The following is a 23,388-nucleotide window of genomic DNA, read 5'->3' on the forward strand; positions in this document are numbered from 1 at the left end:
GATCCTTGTCTTACCTACCCCTTCAAAGCTCAGTTTAAGTCCACGTGTGTTTTGTGTACTTTTGCTTTTGATTATTTGTGCTGCTCTAATTTTTCAGAGTTAGGCTACTAGAATACTTGAAAATTTATTTATTGGAGCAAAAAGGCTTATTATGTATAAATCATAGCACTGAGGTCGTTCTGTTCCACGGGGTTTACATATGCAACACACTCTCCCAGTAACATTTCTCATTACATGCAATGTAATGCATTGCATGCTTCTCTTTGGAAGAGCAGAGGATCTTGATGGGCAGCTGTCAGGGGCAGCAATTCTGATATACACCTTACTCCAGGTTGAGAATCATTGACTGAGGTTGATGTTCTGAGACTGTGTTACCACCATATTGATAAGTAGAGCATTCCTTTGATCAGGGATGTACCTATATACCTTCTTAAATATGCATGTTGGTGATTAATCGTTTCAATAACATAGATGTCACCTATATTTAAGACAGCTATTTCTTCTCTTAGTCTTATATCTCTTCAGCAAATTATGTAAATTCTTTCATCAGAAACCCTTTTAAGTTTTGCCTCTCCATGTTATTTCCCTGTCAACATTTCTGTTTAGCTCGGGCCTCTACTCTCAGCATTATTTAAGCCTCCTTACTAGTGTCCTTTTAACCTTATCCTAAGAGTCTTTTTTAACAGCCACCATATTAATATGATTTCTTTCAGATAAATGCTTCCGCTTCAGATATTTCTGTGATTCACATCTGAATCTCTTCTGACATTTAAGGCTCTTTAAATTTAAACTCCAGTTTATCTCTTTGCTTCCTTCCTGAATTTTCCCTTCTGGTGAGATAGTTTCAGTCCATTCCTCACACATGTCTTTTAAATTCCTGTTTTATAGCCTTTGCTCAAGTTCCTGAAATATTCAAAACTTTCCTAATCTATTATTTGTTAAAGTTCAACGTAAGTCACATCTACTAGATAATGCATCATCAAAGCACCCCAATCCGTTCTCCAAATTTTTGAAGAATTTATTACTCTCTATAGAATTCGTTTGGCATTTATGTTTTCTTTTTTTTTTTTTAAACATCTTTATTGAAGTATAATTGCTTTACAATGGTGTGTTAGTTTCTGCTTTATAACAAAGTGAATCAGTTATACATATACATATGTTCCCATATCTCTTCCCTCTTGCATCTCCCTCCCTCCCACCCTCCCTATCCCACCACTCTAGGTGGTCACAAAGCACCGAGCTGATCTCCCTGTGCTATGCGGCTGCTTCCCACTAGCTATCTATTTTACACTTGGTAGTGTATATATGTCCATGACACTCTCTCACCCAGTCACATCTCACCCCTCCCCCTCCCCATATCCTCAAGTCCATTCTCTAGTAGGTCTGTGTCTTTATTCCCGTCTTGCCACTAGGTTCTACATGACCTTTTTCTTTTTTTCCCTTAGATTCCATATATATGTGTTAGCCTACTGTATTTGTTTTTCTCTTTCTGACTTACTTCACTCTGTATGACAGACTAACTCCATCCACCTCATTACAAATACCTCCATTTCATTTCTTTTTATGGCTGAGTAATATTCCATTGTATATATGTGCCACATCTTCTTTATCCATTCATCCGATGATGGACACTTAGGTTGCTTCCATGTCCTGGCTATTGTAAATAGAGCTGCAATGAACATTTTGGTACATGACTCTTTTTGAATTATGGTTTTCTCAGGGTATATGCCCAGTAGTGGGATTGCTGGGTCGTATGGTAGTTCTATGTTTAGTTTTTTAAGGAACCTCCATACTGTTCTCCATAGTGGCTGTATCAATTTACATTCCCACCAACAGTGCAAGATTGTTCACTTTCCTCCACACCCTCTCCAGCATTTATTGTTTCTAGATTTTTGGATGATGGCCATTCTGACCGGTGTGAGATGATACCTCATTGTAGTTTTGATTTGCATTTCTCTAATGATTAATGATGTTGAGCATTCTGTCATGTGTCTGTTGGCAATCTGTGTATCTTCTTTGGAGAAATGTCTATTTAGGTCTTCTGCCCATTTTTGGATTGGGTTGTTCGTTTTTTTGTTATTGAGCTGCATGAGCTGCTTGTAAATCTTGGAGATTAATCCTTTGTCAGTTGCTTCATTTGCAAATATTTTCTCCCATTCTGAGGGTTGTCTTTTGGTCTTGTTTATGGTTTCCTTTGCTGTACAAAAGCTTTTAAGTTTCATTAGGTCCCATTTGTTTATTTGTGTTTTTATTTCCATTTCTCTAGGAGCTGGGTCAAAAAGGATCTTGCTGTGATTTATGTCATAGAGTGTTCTGCCTATGTTTTCCTCTAAGAGTTTGATAGTGTCTGGCCTTTCACTTAGGTCTTTAATCCATTTGGAGTTTATTTTTGTGTATGGTGTTAGGGAGTGTTCTAATTTCATTCTTTTACATGTACCTGTCCAATTTTCCCAGCACCACTTATTGAAGAGGCTGTCTTTTCTCCACTGTATATGCTTGCCTCCTTTATCAAAGATAAGGTGACCATATGTGCGTGGGTTTATCTCTGGGCTTTCTATCCTGTTCCATTGATCTATAATTCTGTTTTTGTGCCAGTACCAAACTGTCTTGATTACTGTAGCTTTGTAATATAGTCTGAAGTCAGGGAGCCTGATTCCTCCATCTCCATTTTTCGTTCTCAAGATTGCTTTGGCTATTCAGGGTCTTTTGTGTTTCCATACAAATTGTGAAATTTTTTGTTCTAGTTCTGTGAAAAATGCCAGTGGTAGTTTGATAGGGATTGCATTGAATCTGTAGATTGCTTTGGGTAGTAGAGTCATTTTCACAATGTTGATTCTTCCAATCCAAGAACATGGTATATCTCTCCATCTATTTGTATCATCTTTAATTTCTTTCATCAGTGTCCTATAATTTTCTGCATACAGGTCTTTTGTCTCCTTAGGTAGGTTTATTCCTAGATATTTTATTCTTTTTGTTGCAGTGGTAAACGGGAGTGTTTTCTTAATTTCACTTTCAGATTTTTCATCATTAGTATATAGGAATGCAAGAGATTTCTGTGCATTAATTTTGTATCCTGCTACTTTACCAAATTCATTGATTAGCTCTAGTAGTTTTCTGGTAGCAGTTTTAGGATGTATCTCTATGTATAGTATCATGTCATCTGCAAACAGTGACAGCTTCACTTCTTCTTTTCCGATTTGGATTCCTTTTATTTCTTTTTGTTCTCTGATTGCTGTGGCTAACACTTCCAACACTATGTTGAATAATAGTGGTGAGAGTGGGCAACCTTGTCTTGTTCCTGATCTTAGTGGAAATGGTTTCAGTTTTTCACCCTTGAGGACAATGTTGGCTGTGGGTTTGTCATATATGGCCTTTATTATGTTGAGGAAAGTTCCCTCTATGCCTACTTTCTGCAGGGCTTTTATCATAAATGGGTGTTGAATTTTGTCAAAAGCTTTCTCTGCATCTATTGAGATGATCATATGGTTTTTCTCCTTCAGTTTGTTAATATGATGTACCACGTTGATTGATTTGCGTATATTGAGGAATCCTTGCATTCCTGGAATAAACCCCACTTGATCATGGTGTATAATCCTTTTAATGTGCTGTTGGATTCTGTTTGCTAGTATTTTGTTGAGGATTTTTGCATCTATGTTCATCAGTGATACTGGCCTGTAGTTTTCTTTCTTTGTGACTTCTTTGTCTGGTTTTGGCATCAGGGTGATGGTGGCCTTGTAGAATGAGTTGGGGAGTGTTCCTCCCTCTGCTATATTTTGGAAGAGTTTGAGAAGGATAGGTGTTAGCTCTTCTCTAAATGTTTGATAGAATTCGCCTGTGAAGCCATCTGGTCCTGGGCTTTTGTTTGTTGGAAGATTTTTAATCACAGTTTCAATTTCAGTTCTTGTGATTGGTCTGTTCATATTTTCTATTTCTTCCTGGTTCAGTCTCGGCAGGTTGTGCGTTTCTAAGAATCTGTCCATTTCTTCCAGGTTGTCCGTTTTATTGGCATAGAGTTGCTTGTAGTAATCTCTCATGATCGTTTGTATTTCTGCAGTGTCAGTGGTTACTTCTCCTTTTTCACTTCTAATTCTATTGATTTGAATCTTCTCCCTTTTTCTCTTGATGAGTATGGCTAATGGTTTATCAATTTTATTTATCTTCTCAAAGAACCAGCTTTTAGTTTCATTGATTTTTGCTATTGTCTCCTTCATTTCTTTTTCATTTATTTCTGGTCTGATCTTTATGATTTCTTTCCTTCTGCTAGCTTTGGGGTTTTTTTGTTCTTCTTTCTCTAATTGCTTCAGGTGCAAGGTTAGGTTGTTTATTCGAGATGTTTCCTGTTTCTTGAGGTAGGCTTGTATTGCTATAAAGTTCCCTCTTAGCACTGCTTTTGCTGCGTCCCATAGGTTTTGGGTCGTCATGTCTCCATTGTCATTTGTTTCTAGGTATTTTTTGATTTCTTCAGTGATCACTTCGTTATTAAGTAGTGTATTGTGTAGCCTCCATGTGTTTGTATTTTTTACAGGTCTTTTCCTGTAATTGATATCTAGTCTCATAGCACTGTGGTCGGAAAAGATACTTGATACGATTTCAATTTTCTTAAATTTACCAAGGCTTGATTTGTGACCCAAAATATGATCTATCCTGGAGAATGTTCCATGAGCACTTGAGAAAAATGTGTATTCTGTTGTTTTTGGGTGGAATGTCCTATAAATATCAATTAAGTCCATCTTGTTTAAGGTATCATTTAAAGCTTGTGTTTCCTTATTTATTTTCATTTTGGATGATCTGTCCATTGGTGAAAGTGGGGTGTTAAAGTCCCCTACTATGATTGTGTTACTGTCGATTTCCCCTTTTATGGCTGTTAGTATTTGCCTTATGTATTGAGGTGCTCCTATGTTGGGTGCATAAATATTTACAATTGTTATATCTTCCTCTTGGATCGATCCCTTGATCATTATATAGTGTCCTTCTTTGTCTCTTGTAATAGTCTTTATTTTAAAGTCTATTTTGTCTGATATGAGAATTGCTAGTCCAGCTTTCTTTTGATTTCCATTTGCATGGAATATCTTTTTCCATCCCCTCACTTTCAGTCTGTATGTGTCTCTAGGTCTGAAGTGGGTCTCTTGTAGACAGCATATATATGGGTCTTGTTTTTGTATCCATTCAGCCAGTCTCTGTCTTTTGGTTGGAGCATTTAATCCATTTACATTTAAGGTAATTATCGATATGTATGTTCCTATTCCCATTTTCTTAAATGTTTTGGGTTTGTTATTGTAGGTGTTTTCCTTCTCTTGTGTTTCTTGCCTGGAGAAGTTCCTTTAGCATTTGTTGTAAAGCTGGTTTGGTGGTGCTGAACTCTCTCAGCTTTTGCTTGTCTCTAAAGGTTTTAATTTCTTGGTCAAATCTGAATGAGATCCATGCTGGGGAGAGTAATCTTGGTTGTAGGTTTTTCTCCTTCATCACTTTAAGTATATCCTGCCACTCCCTTCTGGCTTGCAGAGTTTCTGCTGAAAGATCAGCTGTTAACCTTATGGGGATTCCCTTGTGTGTTATTTGTTGTTTTTCCCTTGCTGCTTTTAATATGTTTTCTTTATATTTAATTTTTGATAGTTTGATTAATATATGTCTTGGCGTGTTTCTTCTTGGATTTATCCTGTATGGGACTCTCTGTGCTTCCTGGAGTTGTTTAACTATTTCCTTTCCCATATTAGGGAAGTTTTCAACTATAATCTCTTCAAATATTTTCTCAGTCCCTTTCTTTTTCTCTTCTTCTTCTGGGATCCCTGTAATTCGAATGTTGTTGCGTTTAATGTTGTCCCAGAGGTCTCTGAGACTGTCCTCAGTTCTTTTCATTCTTTTTTCTTTATTCTGCTCTGCAGTAGTTATTTCCACTATTTTATCTTCCAGGTCACTTATCCGTTCTTCTTCCTCAGTTATTCTTCTACTGATCCCGTCTAGAGTATTTTTAATTTCATTTATTGTGTTTTTCATCATTGCTTGGCTCCTCTTTAGTTCTTCTACGTCCTTGTTAAATGTTTCTTGCATTTTGTCTATTCTATTTCCAAGATTTTGGATCATCTTTACTATCATTATTCTGAATTATTTTTAAGGTAGACTACCTGTTTCCTCTTCATTTGTTAGGTCTGGTGTGTTTTGACCCTGCTCCTTCACCTGCTGTGTGTTTTTTTGTCTTCTCATTTTGCTTATCTTACTGTGTTTGGGGTCTCCTTTTCACCGGCTGCAGGTTCGTAGTTCCCGTTGTTTTTGGTATCTGTCCCCAGTGGGTAAGGTTGGTTCAGTGGGTTGTGTAGGCTTCCTGGTGGAGGGGACTAGTGCCTGTGTTCTGGTGGATGAGGCTGGATCTTGTCTTTCTGGTGGGCACGTCCACGTCTGGTGGTGTGTTTTGGGGTGTCTGTGGACTTATTATGTTTTTAGGCAGCTTCTCTGCTAATGGATGGGGCTGTGTTCCTGTCTTGCTAGTTGTTTGGCATAGGGTGTCCAGCACTGTAGCTTGCTGGTCGTTGAGTGAAGCTGGGTCTTGATGTTGAGATGGAGATCTCTGAGAGATTTTTGCTGTTTGGTATTACGTCGAGCTGGGAGGTGTCTTGTGGACCAGTGTCCAGAAGTTGGCTCTCCCACCTCAGAGGCACAGCCCTGATGCCTGGCTGGAGCACCAAGAGCCTTTCATCCACACGGCTCAGAATAAAAGGGAGAAAAAATAGAAAGAAAGAAAGAAAGAAAGAGGATAAAATAAAATAAAATAAAGCTATTATAATAAAAAATAAGAAACAAAATTATTAATAAATTTATTAAGAAAAAATCTTTTTAATTTTAAAAATAGATTTATTAATTTTTTATAATAAAAATAAGAAAAAAATTTATTAAGAAAAAAATTTTTAATTTTTTAAAATAAAAAATGTGAAAAAACTTATTAAAAAATTTTTTTAATTTTTAAAAATAGAAAATAAAGAAAAAATTATTAAGAAAACATTTATTGGGAAAAAAAAATTTTTTTTTTTTTTTTTTTTTCACACACACACACTGTATTTTATTTTTACAAGAGATAAATAGACTGACACCAAGCATTGTACATGGATGACCACAACAAAAGCAACAATGATTGCAATTACCAAACATGAAACACACTCATACTATGTCATAATATTGACATTCAGTCCAGTAATCCTCCACTGTAACAGCTCCTTTACTTTGCAGTGAAAATTGATTTGTATATTCTTTGCCTCTGAGTCCTTGTGGGATTTTTTTTTTTTTAATTCAGACAGAAAGTCACAAAAATTATACTCATCCTCATCAGTTCACTCAGTCCCATGTAATTAATTTTGTTTTTTCATCTTGATCTTTTGTTAGCACTTTTATGAGTTCATCAGTTTTTCATTAGAGTTCTGAAAATGCTTATTCATTCAGTTCAGCAGTACAGTCAGTTACCAGAAACCTGTACTTGTCAGAGTCTTTTCCATGAATTTCTTGAAGATGAAACCCTTTTATAGGAACATATTTGCAAAATCATCAGAGTACACCCAGAACTGTCTGTAAATGACAAAAGACTTAAAAATGACCACAGTTAAAGATTTGATGAAAGTTCATAATAATGCAGTTGACAAGAAAATTAGTTATTTCTGAGATATACATTTTAAAGTAATAACTAGGATTATTACTTATAACATTATACCAGAACATATAAGATTTTTAGAAATTTCATGTAATGTCTGAAACATTTATATTAACATATTTCCATACAAATACAAATATAAGATTTTTAGAAATTTCATGTAATGTCTGAAACATTTATATTAACATATTTCCATACAAATAACCCAATGAAAGTTTAGTATTAGTTGTTTTGTTTGTTTGTTTTTTTATATTGCAGGTTCTTATTAGGCATCAATTTTATACACATCAGTGTATACATGTCAATCCCAATCGCCCAATTCAGCACACAACCATCCCCACCCCACCACAGTTTTCCCCCCTTGGTGTCCATATGTCCATTCTCTACATCTGTGTCTCAACTTCTGCCCTGCAAACTGGCTCATCTGTACCATTTTTCTAGGTTCCACATACATACATTAATATACGATATTTGTTTTTCTCTTTCTGACTTCACGCTGTATGACAGTCTCTAGATCCATCCACGTCTCAACAAATGACTCAATTTCGTTCCTTTTTATGGCTGAGTAATATTCCATTGTATATATGTACCACATCTTCTTTATCTATTCGTCTGTTGATGGGCATTTAGGTTGCTTCCATGACCTGGCTATTGTAAATAGTGCTGCAATGAACATTCGGGTGCATGTGTCTTTCTGAATTACGGTTTTCTCTGGGTATATGCCCAGTAGTGGGATTGCTGGGTCATATGGTAATTCTATTTTTAGTTTTTTAAGGAACCTCCATATTGTTCTCCATAGTGGCTGTATCAATTTACATTCCCACCAGCAGTGCAAGAGGGTTCCCTTTTCTCCACACCCTCTCCAGCATTTGTTGTTTGTAGATTTTCTGATGATGCCCATTCTAACAGGAGTGAGGTGATACCTCATTGTAGTTTTGATTTGCATTTCTCTAATAATTAATGATGTTGAGCATCTTTTCATGTGCTTCGTGGCCGTCTGTATGTCTTCTTTGGAGAAATGTCTATTTAGGTCTTCTGCCCATTTTTGGATTGGGGTGTTTGTTTCTTTAATATTGAGCTGAATGAGCTGTTTATATATTTTGGAGATTAATCCTTTGTCCGTTGATTCGTTTGCAAATATTTTCTCCCCTTCTGAGGGTTGTCTTTTCGTCTTGTTTATGGTTTCCTTTGCTGTGCAAAAGCTTTGAAGTTTCATTAGGTCCCACTTGTTTATTTTTGTTTTTATTTCCATTACTCTAGGAGGTGGATCAAAAAAGATCTTGCTGTGATTTATGTCAAAGAATGTTCTTCCTATGTTTTCCTCTAAGAGTTTTATAGTGTCCAGTCTTATATTTAGGTCTCTAATCCATTTTGAGTTTATTTTTGTGTATGGTGTTAGGGAGTATTCTAATTTCATTCTTTTACATGTAGCTGTCCAGTTTTCCCAGCACCACTTATTGAAGAGACTGTCTTTTCTTCATTGTATATCTTTGCCTCCTTTGTCATAGATTAGTTGACCATAGGTGCGTGGGTTAATCTCTGGGCTTTCTATCTTGTTCCATTGATCTATGTTTCTGTTTTTGTGCCAGTACCATATTGTCTTGATTACTGTAGCTTTGTAGTATAGTCTGAAGTCAGGGAGTCTGATTCCTCCAGCTCCATTTTTTTCCCTCAAGACTGCTTTGGCTATTTGGGGTCTTTTGTGTCTCCATACAAATTTTAAGATGATTTGTTCTAGCTCCGTAAAAAATGCCATTGGTAATTTGATAGGGATTGCATTGAATCTGTAGATTGCTTTGGGTGGTATACTCATTTTCACAATGTTGATTCTTCCAATCCAAGAACATGGTATATCTCTCCATCTGTTGGTATCATCTTTAATTTCTTTCATCAGTGTCTTATAGTTTTCTGCATACAGGTCTTTTGTCTCCCTAGGTAGGTTTATTCCTAGGTATTATATTCTTTTTGTTGCAATAGTAAATGGGAGTGTTGCCATAATTTCTCTTTCAGATTTTTCATCATTAGTGTATAGGAATGCAAGAGATTTCTGTGCATTAATTTTTTATCCTGCAACTTTACCATATTCATTAATTAGCTCTAGCAGTTTTCTGGTGGCATCTTTAGGATTCTCTATGTATAGTATCATGTCATCTGCAAACAGTGACAGTTTTACTTCTTCTTTTCCAATTTGTATTCCTTTTATTTCTTTTTCTTCTCTGATTGCTGTGGCTAGGACTTCCCAAACTGTGTTGAATAATAGTGGTGAGAGTGGAGATCCTTGTCTCGTTCCTGATCTTACAGAAAATGCTTTCAGTTTTTCACCATTGAGAATGATGTTTGCTGTGGGTTTGTCATATATGGCCTTTATTATGTTGAGGTAGGTTCCCTCTATGCCCACTTTCTGGAGAGTTTTTATCGTAAATGGGTGTTGAATTTTGTCAAAAGCTTTTTCTGCATCTATTGAGATGATCATATGGTTTTTATTCTTCAGTTTGTTAATGTGGTGTATCACATTAATTTATTTGCATATATTGAAGAATCCTTGCATCCCTGGGATAAATCCCACTTGATCGTGGTGTATGATCCTTTTAATGTGTTGTTGGATTCTGTTTGCTAGTATTTTGTTGAGGATTTTTGCATCTATATTCATCAGTGATATTGGTCTGTAATTTTCTTTTTTTGTAGTGTCTTTGTCTGGTTTTGGTATCAGGGTGATGGTGGCCTCATAGAATGAGTTTGGGAGTGTTCCTTCCTCTGCAATTTTTTGGAAGAGTTTGAGAAGGATGGGTGTTAGCACTTCTCTAAATATAAGTTAAAAAAAAAAAAAAAAAACCAAAACGGACAGACCTAACCCTAGGACTAATGGTGTAAGCAAAGCTATACAGACAAAATCTCACCCAGAAGCATACACATATACACTCAGAAAAAAAGGAAAAGGGGAAAATTTAATATATCCTGCTCCCAAAGTCCACCTCCTGAATTTGGGATGATTCGTTGTCTATTCAGGTATTCAACAGATGCAGGCACATCAAGTTGTTAGTGGAGCTTTAATCCGCTGCTTCTGAGGCTGCTGGGAGAGATTTCCCTTTCTCTTCTTTGTTCGTACAGCTCCCGGGGTTCAGCTTTGGATTTGAACCCGCCTCTGCATGTAGGTCGCCCGAGGGCGTCTGTTCCCTGCCCAGACAGAACGGGGCTAAAGGAGCAGCTGCTTCGGGGGCTCTGGCTCACTCGGGTGGGGGGGGGAGGGAGGGGTACGGATGCGGGGCGAGCCTGCGGCGGCAGAGGCCAGCGTGACGTTGCAGCAGCCTGAGGTGCGCCGTGCGTTCTCCCGGGGAAGTTGTCCCCGGATCACGGGAGCCTGGCCGTGGCGGGTGCACCGGCTCCCGTGAGGGGTGGTGTGGAGAGTGACCTGTGCTCGCACACAGGCTTCTTGGTGGCGGCAGCAGCATCCTTAGTGTCTCCTGCCTGTCTCTGCGGTCCGCGCTGATAACCATGGCTCGTGCCCGTCTCTGGAGTTCGTTTAGGTGGTGCTGTGAATCCCCTCTCCTCGTGCACTGGGAAACAAAGAGGCAAGAAAAAGTCTCTTGCCTCTTCGGCAGCTCCAGAGTTTCTCCCGGACTCCCTCCCGGCTAGCTGTGGTGCGCTAACCCCTTCAGGTTGTGTTCACACCGCCAACCCCAGTCCTCTCCCTGGGATCTGACCGAAGCCCGAGCCTGAGCTCCCAGCCCCTGCCCGCCCCGGCGGGTGAGCAGACAAGCCTCTCGGGTTGGTGAGTGCTGGTCGGCACCGCTCCTCTGTGCGGGAATCTCTCCGCTTTGCCCTCCGCACCCCCGTTGCCGCGCTCTCCTCCATGGCTCCGAAGCTTCCCCCCTCTGCCACCCGCAGTCTCCGCCTGCGAAGGGGCTTCCTAATGTGTGGAAACCTTTCCTCCTTCACCGCTCCCTCCCACTGGTGCAGGTCCCGTCCCTATTCTTTTGTCTCTGTTTTTTCTTTTTTCTTTTGCCCTACCCAGGTACGTGGGGGAGTTTCTTGCCTTTTGGGAGGTCTGACGTCTTCTGCCAGCGTTCAGTGGGTGTTCTGTAGGAGTAGTTCCACGTGCAGATGTATTTCTGCTGTATCTGTGGGAAGGAAGGTGATCTCTGCGTCTTACTCTTCCGCCATCTTGCCCAGACCCCTATGTTTTCTTTTTAAAGGAACATCTCGAATGCTTAGCACACTTGCCATGTTGACTAAAATATAACAAAAACAACACACACAGTCATGGAATATGCTTTTCATACTTCTCATGTTTATAATTGCTCCATTGCTTAATATATAAATGGATATATTTTGTACAATACTGAACTTTATAGTCTTACTTTCACTTAAGTGAAGTATACTAATCCATGATATGATTATTCATGGGATATCTAGAAATCCAGGCTTAAATAATTGAATAGTTGTAAATGTCCTGGGGCAGAGGAGGGAGAAGTTAACTAATTAAAATAATCCATTGGTTAAGCTTTGGTAAAAAGGATAATTTGTTAAAGAAATTAATACCCCTATTGATCTATATTACAAATCCACACTTTCATAAGAAGTTTGTTGAAGAGCAGATTACTTGCATTCGGGTTGTTAGTGCAGGTATTATAAGCCTTTATCATTGATGTTTTGATTTAAGTTATATAGACTATCGAAATGATCCAAGTAGGATTTTTTTTAATTAATTGCTTTTTCTCAATGTGAGAATGCTGGGAACATCGTAAATCTTGTTTTCTAATATTAAATTCTAGATGTCAGCCACCATGAATTGATTTTTTAAATCTTTATTAAAATCATGTTACATTATAATGTTTTGCTAAAATTTTTTTAAAATAGAATGCTGCAAAAGGTGAATAATTGAGCAGCATTTGAAGGCTTGGTTAAAGAGGGAAGCTGAAAAGCTGACAATGTACATGGCACGTCTGAGGTTAACACTTTGGAAAATACTCAGGTTTTTCAATTTGTAAAGTTAAAAAGAGTTGTGTTTTGAAGTGTCCTATGCAAGATTTGCAAAACTCATTTGTCTTTTAATGTTTAAATTAGGAAAATATATTGGAGAGGATTCATTTTCACATAGTGCCAAGCAGAGATGCAGACATGTGTACCTCTAAATCTTGTATCACTCACCAGAAGTTTGCTATGACTCTGTATGAACAGGTGAGATGGCTTAACTATTTTATTAGAGACTGTATTTATGTTTTATGATTGATAAATTAGACGTGTATTTTTACCTGCAGTGTGTGTGTCGTAGCTGTGGAGCATCATCAGATCCTCTACCCTTCACAGAATTTGTGCGGTACATTTCTACAACAGCCCTATGGTAAGAACCTCTTAAAGCATATTTACCAAAGATGTTAGTCACGTATGTGATCACATTGAGCCTTTATTTTATGAAACTGTAACGTCTATGAATATCTACTCTCTGAGATTAACAAATGTGCTACCATCAGGGGTACTAAGGGATGTCTATCTCAGTTGTTTCTGACTTACCAAATATAGATGTCACTCAGTGAAATGTACAAAATATTAGTCAAAATGTATATCTATTTATATTTATAGCAAGTTTTTGAAACCGTGAAGGAGAGCTTAAAATGACAAGTTCAAGGGTAAATGGAATTGTAGATGATTTCTTCATTTTTGCTAAGGTGTTACCTTTGTAGTGGCCATGTCTCCTGTCGGCTCCACCATGTCCCTGCGTAGTGATGGAAGCTAGCGTAAGCAGACAAGAAAGAAAAAAGTGAAAATAATCCTCTGTTAGGTTTATTGCATTTAAGGCCATAACATTCACCTGAAATAAAAATTTGCCATGCTTGTCTGTCCCCTCCCTCCCTAGCCATGAAACATCAGCTTAGGGATCCAAAAATGATCTCTAGACTTTACATAATAAGAGTTGTTTGAACATGGCAACAGGTATTTGAGAGTGTAAATATTTGATGTATGATAAACATTGAATGAGATCATAAATGTTTGCAGATACTTTAATGCAAAAGACGAAACATGGATCAATAATTATCAATCAGAATACATCAGTACAGCAGTTAGTTGCTAAATGCTACCAATATTTTTATCATTGCACAAAGTGAACATTAGGTGCTCATCCATTTCATTGTATTATTAAACTTCCTTGATTTATTTTGGATATAGCACATTGTTTCTTAAAGGTCATTGAATATAGCAAGTTGGTAATTTGGATATATACAGAGTTGGGAAACATTGATTTAGAGGAACATTCTTTAAACTTTAGTCGGTTGTAGTCAGTTTCATTCACTTTGTATGAAAAATAGGGTGGTGTTCAAATAAGGATAGACCACAAATTAAAAGCTGTAAAACTTTAAGTCTACTTTGAAACTCTTGTGTAAAATGACAGTGCTCTGAGACAGTATCTTAGGTAATAAGAGTTAGAGTTCCGTCAGTCTCTCCCTGGTCCACACCACGAATTGCGAAAGCCCAGAATTTGAATTCTAATTATAATCTCTCTCTTTTTATTGGTGATAAGTATTGAATACCAGTTGTTCAATGCTTACTATGTTCCAGGCTTTACATAAATTGTTGCTTTTAGTCTTAACAAAAACTTTTGTTGATCAAGAAATAGGCTTAATATGATTAACCTGTTAAATGAATGAATTAAGATTTAAACCCAGGTCTGGGTTCATTTCAGATTCAAAATGTATCTGGTTAACCACTACTCTGATGCTGTCAATTTTGTAAAAAACCATTATGTGCCTTTTGAATGAGCCTGTCAGATTTAGTGCTTTCTAGTCTACTTGTGAAGTGCTTTAGAAGAATTGGTACTTTTAGTTGTTATTGAATATTGTATATTATTTACCATTGAACTGTAAAATATATCCAGCACTAGGACAGTTAAAATTACTATTAAGTAAAACCAGAGCACCACGAATGGAAACTAGTAGGCGTATTGAGCTTACATTATATATCTTTTTGGAAATGTTTAAATAGTTGTTTAAAGATACTTAATACCTTGATATGTAAAAATTTGACTCTAGGAGAAGTTGGATACAAAATGGCACTGATACCCTGCCTAGACTCTAATGAAATGGTTAGTAGTCATAATAGGAACAAAAGGCACAAGCCTCGTTTAAGTAGCTTTGGTTGTGACTTCTGCATTAATCAGCAAAGGGCCCTTCTCTTAGCTGAAAATAACCTTGTTTATGGGAACTTTAGGCCAGAGAGGGAGCCTTTCCTAAAGTTTCTTGTTCTTGTTAGGCAAAAGTTTAAACTCAAGTCCCTGTTTGTTAAGTAATAATGTAAAAGAAACTGTTAACTTAGAATTACCTTCAGATGGAACATCTTACCTCATTCATCTAATTCCAAACAGTAGTATGATTTCATGTTATTTTATTCTGTTCTTGACCTAACTTGTTTCATCATAACCTGCCAAATATCATAATTTTTCATTTCATGGAAATTTACTTCATGGTTAATTTTTCAAACAAAATTGTGTTTTAAGACAGAAAAAATGATCATACCTATATTGATAACTTAGTATTTTTGATGCAAATTTACTGGATATTTTTTAAGTTCATAGGCCAGATTTGGGACTGCTTCTTTCTTTTGTAGCAATGAAGTTGAAAGAATGATGGAAAGGCATGAACGCTCTAAGCCTGAAATGTTTGCAGAATTGCTGCAAGCAGCGAATACAACTGATGACTATAGGAAATGTCCTGTAAGTATAATTTGGAGAACATTAGTGTGCTTCTGTATTTGTAAATTTGAAAATAGACATTCAGAAATTACCATGCAAATATTAATTATATCTGGAATTAATTTGAAGAATTTATTTTTTCAGTGTTTTTTTAGGTAACTCTTTATACCATGTGAGCTCTTATTTCTTTAAAAACTTGTAACACTGTGAAGGATTTAAGGTAGCATATGTTGATTAAGTTCTGAAGTCTATCATTTGACTAAAGAGAATTTCTTTTTTGTTTTTCTTTAAATAAACATTACAGATGGTATTAGTCTTCCCTCATGTAACATTATTAATGGCTTCAAGGGCTTTATATCTGCTTTTTTTAAGGTTGAATTCTTGTTTTAACAGATTTACTTAAATACCAAAGAAAAGTACTTTGATTTAAAATAAACTTTATGTTTAATCAATAATTAAGACAAATACTTTGCTAGAAGTCTATTTTAATATGCTGGAGAAATAAATTTCTGATACATGTTAAGATTGTTATTGCATAATACAAACTGTATAAGGCATTACCTGTGGTATATCTGTTTTGATAATTTCAAAAGTTGTCTTTTGTGTTTTTCTTTAGAGTAACTGTGGCCAAAAAATAAAAATTCGGCGTGTTTTAATGAATTGCCCAGAGATTGTTACAATTGGTTTAGTCTGGGACTCTGAGCATTCTGACTTGACCGAAGATGTTGTTCGGAATCTCGCAACACATCTTTATCTTCCCGGGGTATATCAACTCTTTTCTTTCTCTTCCTTTTTATTTTTAAATTCCTCTAAAACATCTTCATATATTATAAGGCACTTTATTTTTCAGAACTAAGTTTTCTTTCTAAAGGAAATAATTTGCAGATGTAACTCTGATAAAGTTAATCAAATCAGGCTAACTGGAATGCCTTTCTTGCTTAGACTAGGAATGGCTTTCAGTTACAAACTAAACCATCACGTGCTCTATCCCTGTATCACTAGAGTGATGATGATATGATACTATATGCGTGTGTGTATGTGTTTGTGTGTGTATGATAATGATTATAAATATAAATATTAAGCTAGAAAAATTTAAGATTTAAAATTCATCTACAGCTCTGATCTCTTAATATGCTTTTTACTATCTTAATATATTTTGAATTGGTTTATATTACAATTAAACTTTTAAATAGTTATCTTGAGGTAGTATGTTTAATGTATGTTAAAATATGTGATTCAATCATGAATTATCAGGAAATGTGTAATTTACCTCACATTTTGAGTTTATGTATGTAAAGTGTCAATTCTGTGTTAGAGATACTGTGCTACTAAACTAAGTTGTAGTAAATACATTTTATTGGACTTAATGTTTCTTGTGGACTAATTGAAAGTAGTAATTCTGTTAACAGTGCAATGTGGTGTCTTTAGTACTAATATAATATCAGTTTGGGGCAGTATGCATGAGAAATATTTTTCATAGAGAATCAAATGCATGACTTCAAATAATTGTTCCTTATTTTAAAAAAGATACAATATTAAATATACATTATTTTTAAACAGCTTTTTTATAGGGTTACTGATGAAAATGCCAAAAATAGTGAACTTCACCTTGTTGGCATGATTTGCTACACTAGCCGACATTATTGTGCCTTTGCTTTTCATACCAAGAGTTCCAAATGGGTATTTTTTGACGATGCAAATGTGAAAGAGGTAAGTGACGCTTTGCTAACTGGAATATTTATTGTGATTTTTACTTTTCAGGAATAAATGATATAATAATGAAATAATTATATAAAATTATTATATGTAAGTATTTCTATAAAATAGTAATAAGTGAATTTAATTATAGTAGCATCATTAAAGCCCTCCAGTATTAAAAATTAGAAAGCCAAATAGATGAAGCAACTACTTTAGACACCGGACGACAGGCAGTTGAACAGAAAAAAGGGAAACCAACAAGATGAACCCTACAGTGATCCCTGCCTACTGCCTAGAGGTAGTTTATGGATTGCAGTGCAGCGAGGGAGAACCCAAACAAAACCTAGTAGTCTCACTGAGTTGAGGAAACTGAAATTAGAGTTCAGGGAGGCCAAGATGGCTAAAATTTGCTGGACAGATTACCAGAAAGAAAGCTGCACAGAGGGAAAGCTCTGGAGATTGGCAGAGGGATTCCCTTTAATCTTTGGCTGAAGAGTGATCCACCATGTGTAGGGTAAACAAGCACAAGGTGGCAGAAGGGACCACTGGAAAACAATTCCCTAAACTCATACAGGGCTAGAATAATTTGCATCCGTACTAGCAAGAGTGGGTACACAGGACATCAAGTTGAATCCTCAGAAAAATATCACCTTAATAGTGGGGCTAAATTATTCCTAGACTGAAGATTGCTCTGCACCTGACATAAAAAGCTTAAAATGATGCCTTCAAAGGACCAAGCTGATACCATATAACATAATATAACACATAACTACATGTCAACAATTTAAAAGGAAAACAAAATAGTTCAATAGCCAAAAATGTAGAATGCAGTGAAATTTCAATATGCCATTTCCAAATAGCATTCAGTAAAAAATTACCAAATATACAAAGAAGTAGGAAGACATGACCCATGCCCTGAAGGAATATCAGTAACAACAGACCTTCCCTGCCATTTCATTTCTTCAAATCACATGATATGCGGTGAGCAGGCAGAGTAGGGAAATGGAGCACACGTTCCTTTCTCTCAGAAACTTCATCATCAGCACCTCAAAAACGAGGGTTCATACTAACTGATCTCGGAGGTCAGTTCCAGGCCAGATCTGATATTAAATTGCCTTAGGAAAAAAAAAAGACCAAAAATGACAGAAGTAGAAATATCAGATAAGAAGGTTAAAACTGCTGTTTGGCTATAGAGAGATTTATTAGATAACAGTCAGTAAACATGGACCATAAAACTAGCTGATAAATTGGACTTTATCAAAACTTTTGCTCTTCAGTAAGGTACTGTTAGGAGAATGAAAAGACAAACCATAGACTGGGAGAAAATATTTGTCAAGCATATATCTAATAAAGGCTATATTCAGAATATATAAAGAACTCTCTTTTTTTTTAAATTTATGTATTTATTTATTTTTGGCTGCATTGGGTCTTCGTTACTGCGCGCGGGCTTTCTCTAGTTGCGGCGAGCGGGGGCCACTCCTCATTGAGGTGCGCAGGTTTCTCATTGCGGTGGCTTCTCTTGTTGCAGAGCACGGGCTCTAGGCGCATGGGGTTCAGTAGTTGTGGCGCACGGGGTTCAGTAGTTGTGGCATGCGGGCTCAGTAGTTGTGGCTCGCAGGCTCAGTATTTGTGGCACATGGGCTTAGTTGCTCCACGGCATGTGGGATCTTCCCGGACCTGGGCTCGAGCCCGTGTCCCCTGCATTGGCAGGTGAATTCCCAACCACTGCGCCACCAGGGAAGCCCAAGAACTCTTAAACTCAATAATAAAAAGACAAATCAGTTAAAAAGTGGGCAAAAGATTTGGACAGTTCACCAAAGAAGATATATGAATGGCCCTTGAAATGATATTCAGTACATCATTAGGCACAAAGGAAGTACAAATTTGATTCACAATGAGATTGCATTACTCACCTATTAGAATGCCTAAAATTAAAAAGACTGACCATACCAAGAGCTGGCAAGGACTCTCGTGAGGCTGATGGAAACAGAAAATTGAACAATCACTTTAGAAAACAGTTTGTCAGTTTCTTATAAATTTAAACATATACTTATAATACAACCTAGCAATTCCACTCCTATGAAAGCATGTATCCATACATAATTTGTACTTCAATGTTCATAGTAGTTTTACTCATAGTAACCAAAACTGGAAACAACTCAAACGTCTATCATCAGGTGAATAGATAAAGAAGTTGTACAACCATACAATGGAATATAATAATCAGCAATAAAAAGGAATGAACCAGTGATACATGCAACAATGTAGAAAAATATCAAAAGCATTGCGCTAAATGAAAGAAGTGAGACACAAACAGCTAAATAACATGATTCCACTTATATGAAATTCTAGAAAAGGAAAAAACAAAGTGACAGAGTAGACCATTGGTTGCCAGGCATTGCAAAGGGGTACAGGGAAAGTTTTGGAAGTGAGGGTTACATGATTGTAGACATTTATCAGAACTCACTGACTTGTACAGTGTAATTGGATGGTTTTATTTTATTAAATTATACTCAATAAAGTCAGTGAAAAAATTTGGAAATTCATATTCTAAAGTCCACACTTTGCTTGAATTACTTAGTACTTTGATATGGCAGTTTATTAAGAAGTTCCATCTTGAGTAAGTATGCAGCAACATTTTGGCACTCCTATTTTGCATCCTCATAGTTTAAATTGTCAAAATTTGAAGGAAGAACTGGGTAGTCACTCTCTGAGTTTCAGATTTGTTTTGTTTTCAAACTACTCTAGTTCTTCAGGTATCTCAGAATCCCAGGTAAAGAAGATAAACAGCTAAAAATGTGTAATTTGAACAAACTCCTCAGAAATTTTTTTAAAGACCCATTCCTTCTCTAATAAACTAATATTCTAGAATGCTTTGTTTTTTGTTTCATTGGTTTTGTTTTGTTTTTAAATGAACTTTATAGAAGTATAATTTACAAACATTAAAATACACCCATTCTAAGTGTATAGTTTGGATTTTGACAACTGTATACATGCCTGTGTAACCTCCACAATCATTGTATAGAACATTTTCATCACTCCAGAAAATCCTGTCACGTCCCTTTACTGTCCCCAACCCTGGGTCCCAGGAAATCATTGATCTCATTCTACAGTTTATGTGAATGGTCTCTTACAATAGACATTCTCTGTGTTTGGCTTCCTTTGCTAGGCATAATATCTTTTTTTTTTTTTTTTATTTCAAGATACTTTATTTTAAAACAGGTCACAACACTAAGCTTCTGGCCCATTCTGCCAATGCACAAGCTACAAATGCTTGCTCAGCAGTTGAGGGGCACACTTTAGTAGCATGTTTGAAAAGTCAGTAAAAATCCATGTAAAACAAATATTCAAATAGTTTCCATAGGAACACAGATAAGTGTGACCCAATCACTTAGTCTTACACATCATTGCATCTGTGCCAACCCTATTCACATAGACATCTCAAAACTGGCAGAAATTAAGTTAAATGGTCCCCCCCAAACCCTTAAATCAAGCTAAACTCACAGTTAACAGCTACAAGAATGGTATCTACACATTAATACGAGCTGAAGCACAGGCTTCTGGGTGCTGTTTCATTCCACTCTCCCAAGCACAGGACACAGGCAGAGTGCCAACATCCTGCTCCTCTACTCCGAGTGGGAAGTCGTGGTTCTGGATTTGCTGCATCAGTTGCCATGTTGGCCCTGACGTCACATAGTAGATGGTCAGTCTCTGGAATCCACTGAAAGTAGAAGCAGCAGCGACAGTGTAAGCACCCATGTTTTCAAAGAACATCCAATCACCCACATGAATCTTGGGCAAGTTACAGTGTTCAACAGTGCGATCCAGGCCATCACAGGTTGGTCTCCAGATGCTACATGAATAATACTTCTTATCTGGTTTGGGTCTCTTCTGCAGAAGAGGCTTCACGTGTGCATGATCGAAGAGGATGCAGTTGAATGATCCATATACTCCATCATTCACATAATACATAAATGTCTGTTCACTCAACTCATCTTCATCATAAGAGCCTGTCTGTTCCTTTAATATGAGTTTTTTGGCAATGATATTAATTGCTAGCGTGAAAGCTGATGCAACGTAGTATCTTCCTGGCTCAGCCATGATTCTCACTCCAGAGTCTAATGGAAAATACTTGTCCAACGCTGGGTTGATTACACTGGTGACACAGCGGGCATCAGAGATGGCCTGCATGAAGGTCCCTGGATCAGTAGAACCACTTCCCACGTGGAAGCTGACACCAATGACATCAATAGCTAGCTCTTTCGCCCGTTCCAGAAGAAGCCTGCTGGTTTTGAGTGTGGCACCAAATTTGACACTGAGGCTATAGACTGCTTTGGAATCATCCGTGGCAATCCGCAAAACCAACTTGGCCTTTGGATGTGCCCTGGCAACTTTCATCAACTCAACTTCACTATCAAAAGTCATCGTCTGGACTCCATTATTGGCAGCGTATTTAATCTGAGACACTTGTTTATAAGGATTTGCATAGAAAATCCTCTCAGGAGGCACCCCGAGACTCTGCGCCAACTGGATTTCAGTGTTGCTGGCACAGTCAAATCCTGTCCCTATGGCAGCTAGGGTTCTGCTGCCATAGGGTTCACTATGGTTCTGCTGTTACTGCATTTGAGTACATAAAAGGGGGTGACCCGAGGAAGAGCTTTAAACCATCTCAGATGTTTCTTTAGAATGGCTCCCAGGTCCGCAACATAGAAGGCATCCTTATCATGAGAAGAAGAAACTTCATTAATTTTTTGGTCCAGAATGTCCTTGGCAGTAAAGCCTTCATCCGAGAAATGGCAGTCAAACTCTTCATTACTAAAGTTGTTCATGGTTTCTTGATATCTTTATGGGAAGCTAAGAGATGAAATTTAAAGAAATTATGCCAGCTCTTCACAAAGGCAATTCTCCAGGAATTCCAAGTCCCACTGAAGATGCGTGTGCCCTCGGTGCAGCAGTGGAAATATTCTGACAACACACAACCTGCTGTCCACCTTAGAGCGCACGGGTGCCGCGGGCAGACCCCATGGAGACGAGACGCCGCCGCTGCCGAGCGAGCAGGACCGCCGGCCGCCCCGCCGGGGTCCCCGCCGTCCCCGTCACCCGCCTCGCTCCCTCCCGCGGAGAACCGCCGGCCTGAGGTGGCGCCCCAGCTCTGGCAGAGGGGCGGAGCGGCGGCGGAGCCTAAAGGGACTGACGGGCATAATATCTTTTAATACTCATTCATGTTGTGTGTATCAGTGCTTCATTTTTATTGTTGTGTTACATTTTATGACTGTGTAACAATTTATCCATTTACCTTTTGAGGTATGAACAGTCTTTGTGTGAACATATTATTTTCTATTACACTCAGATAATACCCAGAAGTGGAATTTCTGGGTTGTACAGTAAGTGTATGTTAAACTTTACAAGGAACTGGCAAATTGACCTCCAGAGCAACTGTACAATTTACATTCCTGCCAGCAGTGTACTGGGAGTTCCAGTTGCTCCACATTTTTAGCAGCACTCCACGCTGGTAGTCATCCTAACGTTAGCCTTTCTAGTGAATGTATAATGTTAGCTCACGGTGGTTTTAATTTGCATTTCCCTTATGATTAATAATGTTTTGAGTATCTTTTCATGTGCTTATTGGCCATTCTTATGTCTTTTTTGGTGAAGTGTCCAGATGTGTTGTACATTTTTCAAATTGGATTATCTTATTAATGAGCTATAGTAATTCTTTATTCTGCTCGCCAGTTCTTTATTAGATGTCTGTGGCTTTTTTATTATTTTCCTCCATTTTCTTAATGGTGTCTTTCAAAGAGCAGAACTTATTAATTCATTTTGATGAAGCCCATTTTATAATTTTTTCTTCTGTGATTTGTTTGATGTCCTATCTAAGAAATTTTTACCTTCCCCAAGTTTGTTAAAATTTTCTCTTTTGTTCTATAAGCTTTATAGGTTTTTTAAGACTCGTTCTGAGTTAATTTTTGTGCTTTTAGTGGAATGGTGTCAAAGTTCATTTTTTCATACGGCCATCCAGTTGTTCCAGCACCATTTGTTGAAAATCTTATATTTCCCCATTAAATTGCTTGAAGTTTTTGTCAAAAGTCAGTCAACATGTATGAACAAAGCCTTTAAAAATTTGATAATCTAGATCTTGATATAGAAAGTGTACAATCTTGCCCATCAGTTTTTCAATGATGTTTATATGATTTTTATCTAGACTAGTTACTAAATAAAATAAAATTAATCATATAGTATGATGAACAGTTGAACTGCTAATGTCTGAGTGTCTTTAAAATTTTTTAATATACAAAGTAATTCAGTCTCTGCCTTTTCATGTAACACATTGATTACAAGGTTTTGTTTTGTTTCTATTCATTTGTAATTTTTT

General features: G+C 37.1%; 1 protein-coding gene and 1 pseudogene across 2 annotated transcripts in view; one reads left to right on the forward strand and one right to left on the reverse strand.

Annotated features, from left to right (window-relative positions):
* Positions 1-23,388, forward strand: part of USP53 (ubiquitin specific peptidase 53) — a 76,758-nt gene that overhangs the window by 29,652 nt on the left and 23,718 nt on the right. Inside the window, exons 6-10 of the mRNA XM_082389612.1 lie at positions 12,698-12,811; positions 12,892-12,974; positions 15,233-15,338; positions 15,934-16,080; positions 16,878-17,027. Of these exons, the coding sequence (XP_082245738.1) occupies positions 12,698-12,811; positions 12,892-12,974; positions 15,233-15,338; positions 15,934-16,080; positions 16,878-17,027 (600 nt within the window). The remainder of the gene's footprint in view (positions 1-12,697; positions 12,812-12,891; positions 12,975-15,232; positions 15,339-15,933; positions 16,081-16,877; positions 17,028-23,388) is intronic.
* On the reverse strand, positions 11,850-23,380 carry LOC309627569 (ornithine decarboxylase pseudogene; annotated as a pseudogene). The gene is made up of 3 exons (XR_014249467.1): positions 17,957-23,380; positions 13,307-13,363; positions 11,850-11,862 (listed from the first exon to the last, which is right to left on the reverse strand). The product of XR_014249467.1 is annotated as an ornithine decarboxylase pseudogene (transcript).

Source organism: Balaenoptera borealis (assembly GCF_965194805.1).
Source record: "Balaenoptera borealis genome assembly, chromosome: 4".
NCBI lineage: Eukaryota > Metazoa > Chordata > Mammalia > Artiodactyla > Balaenopteridae > Balaenoptera > Balaenoptera borealis.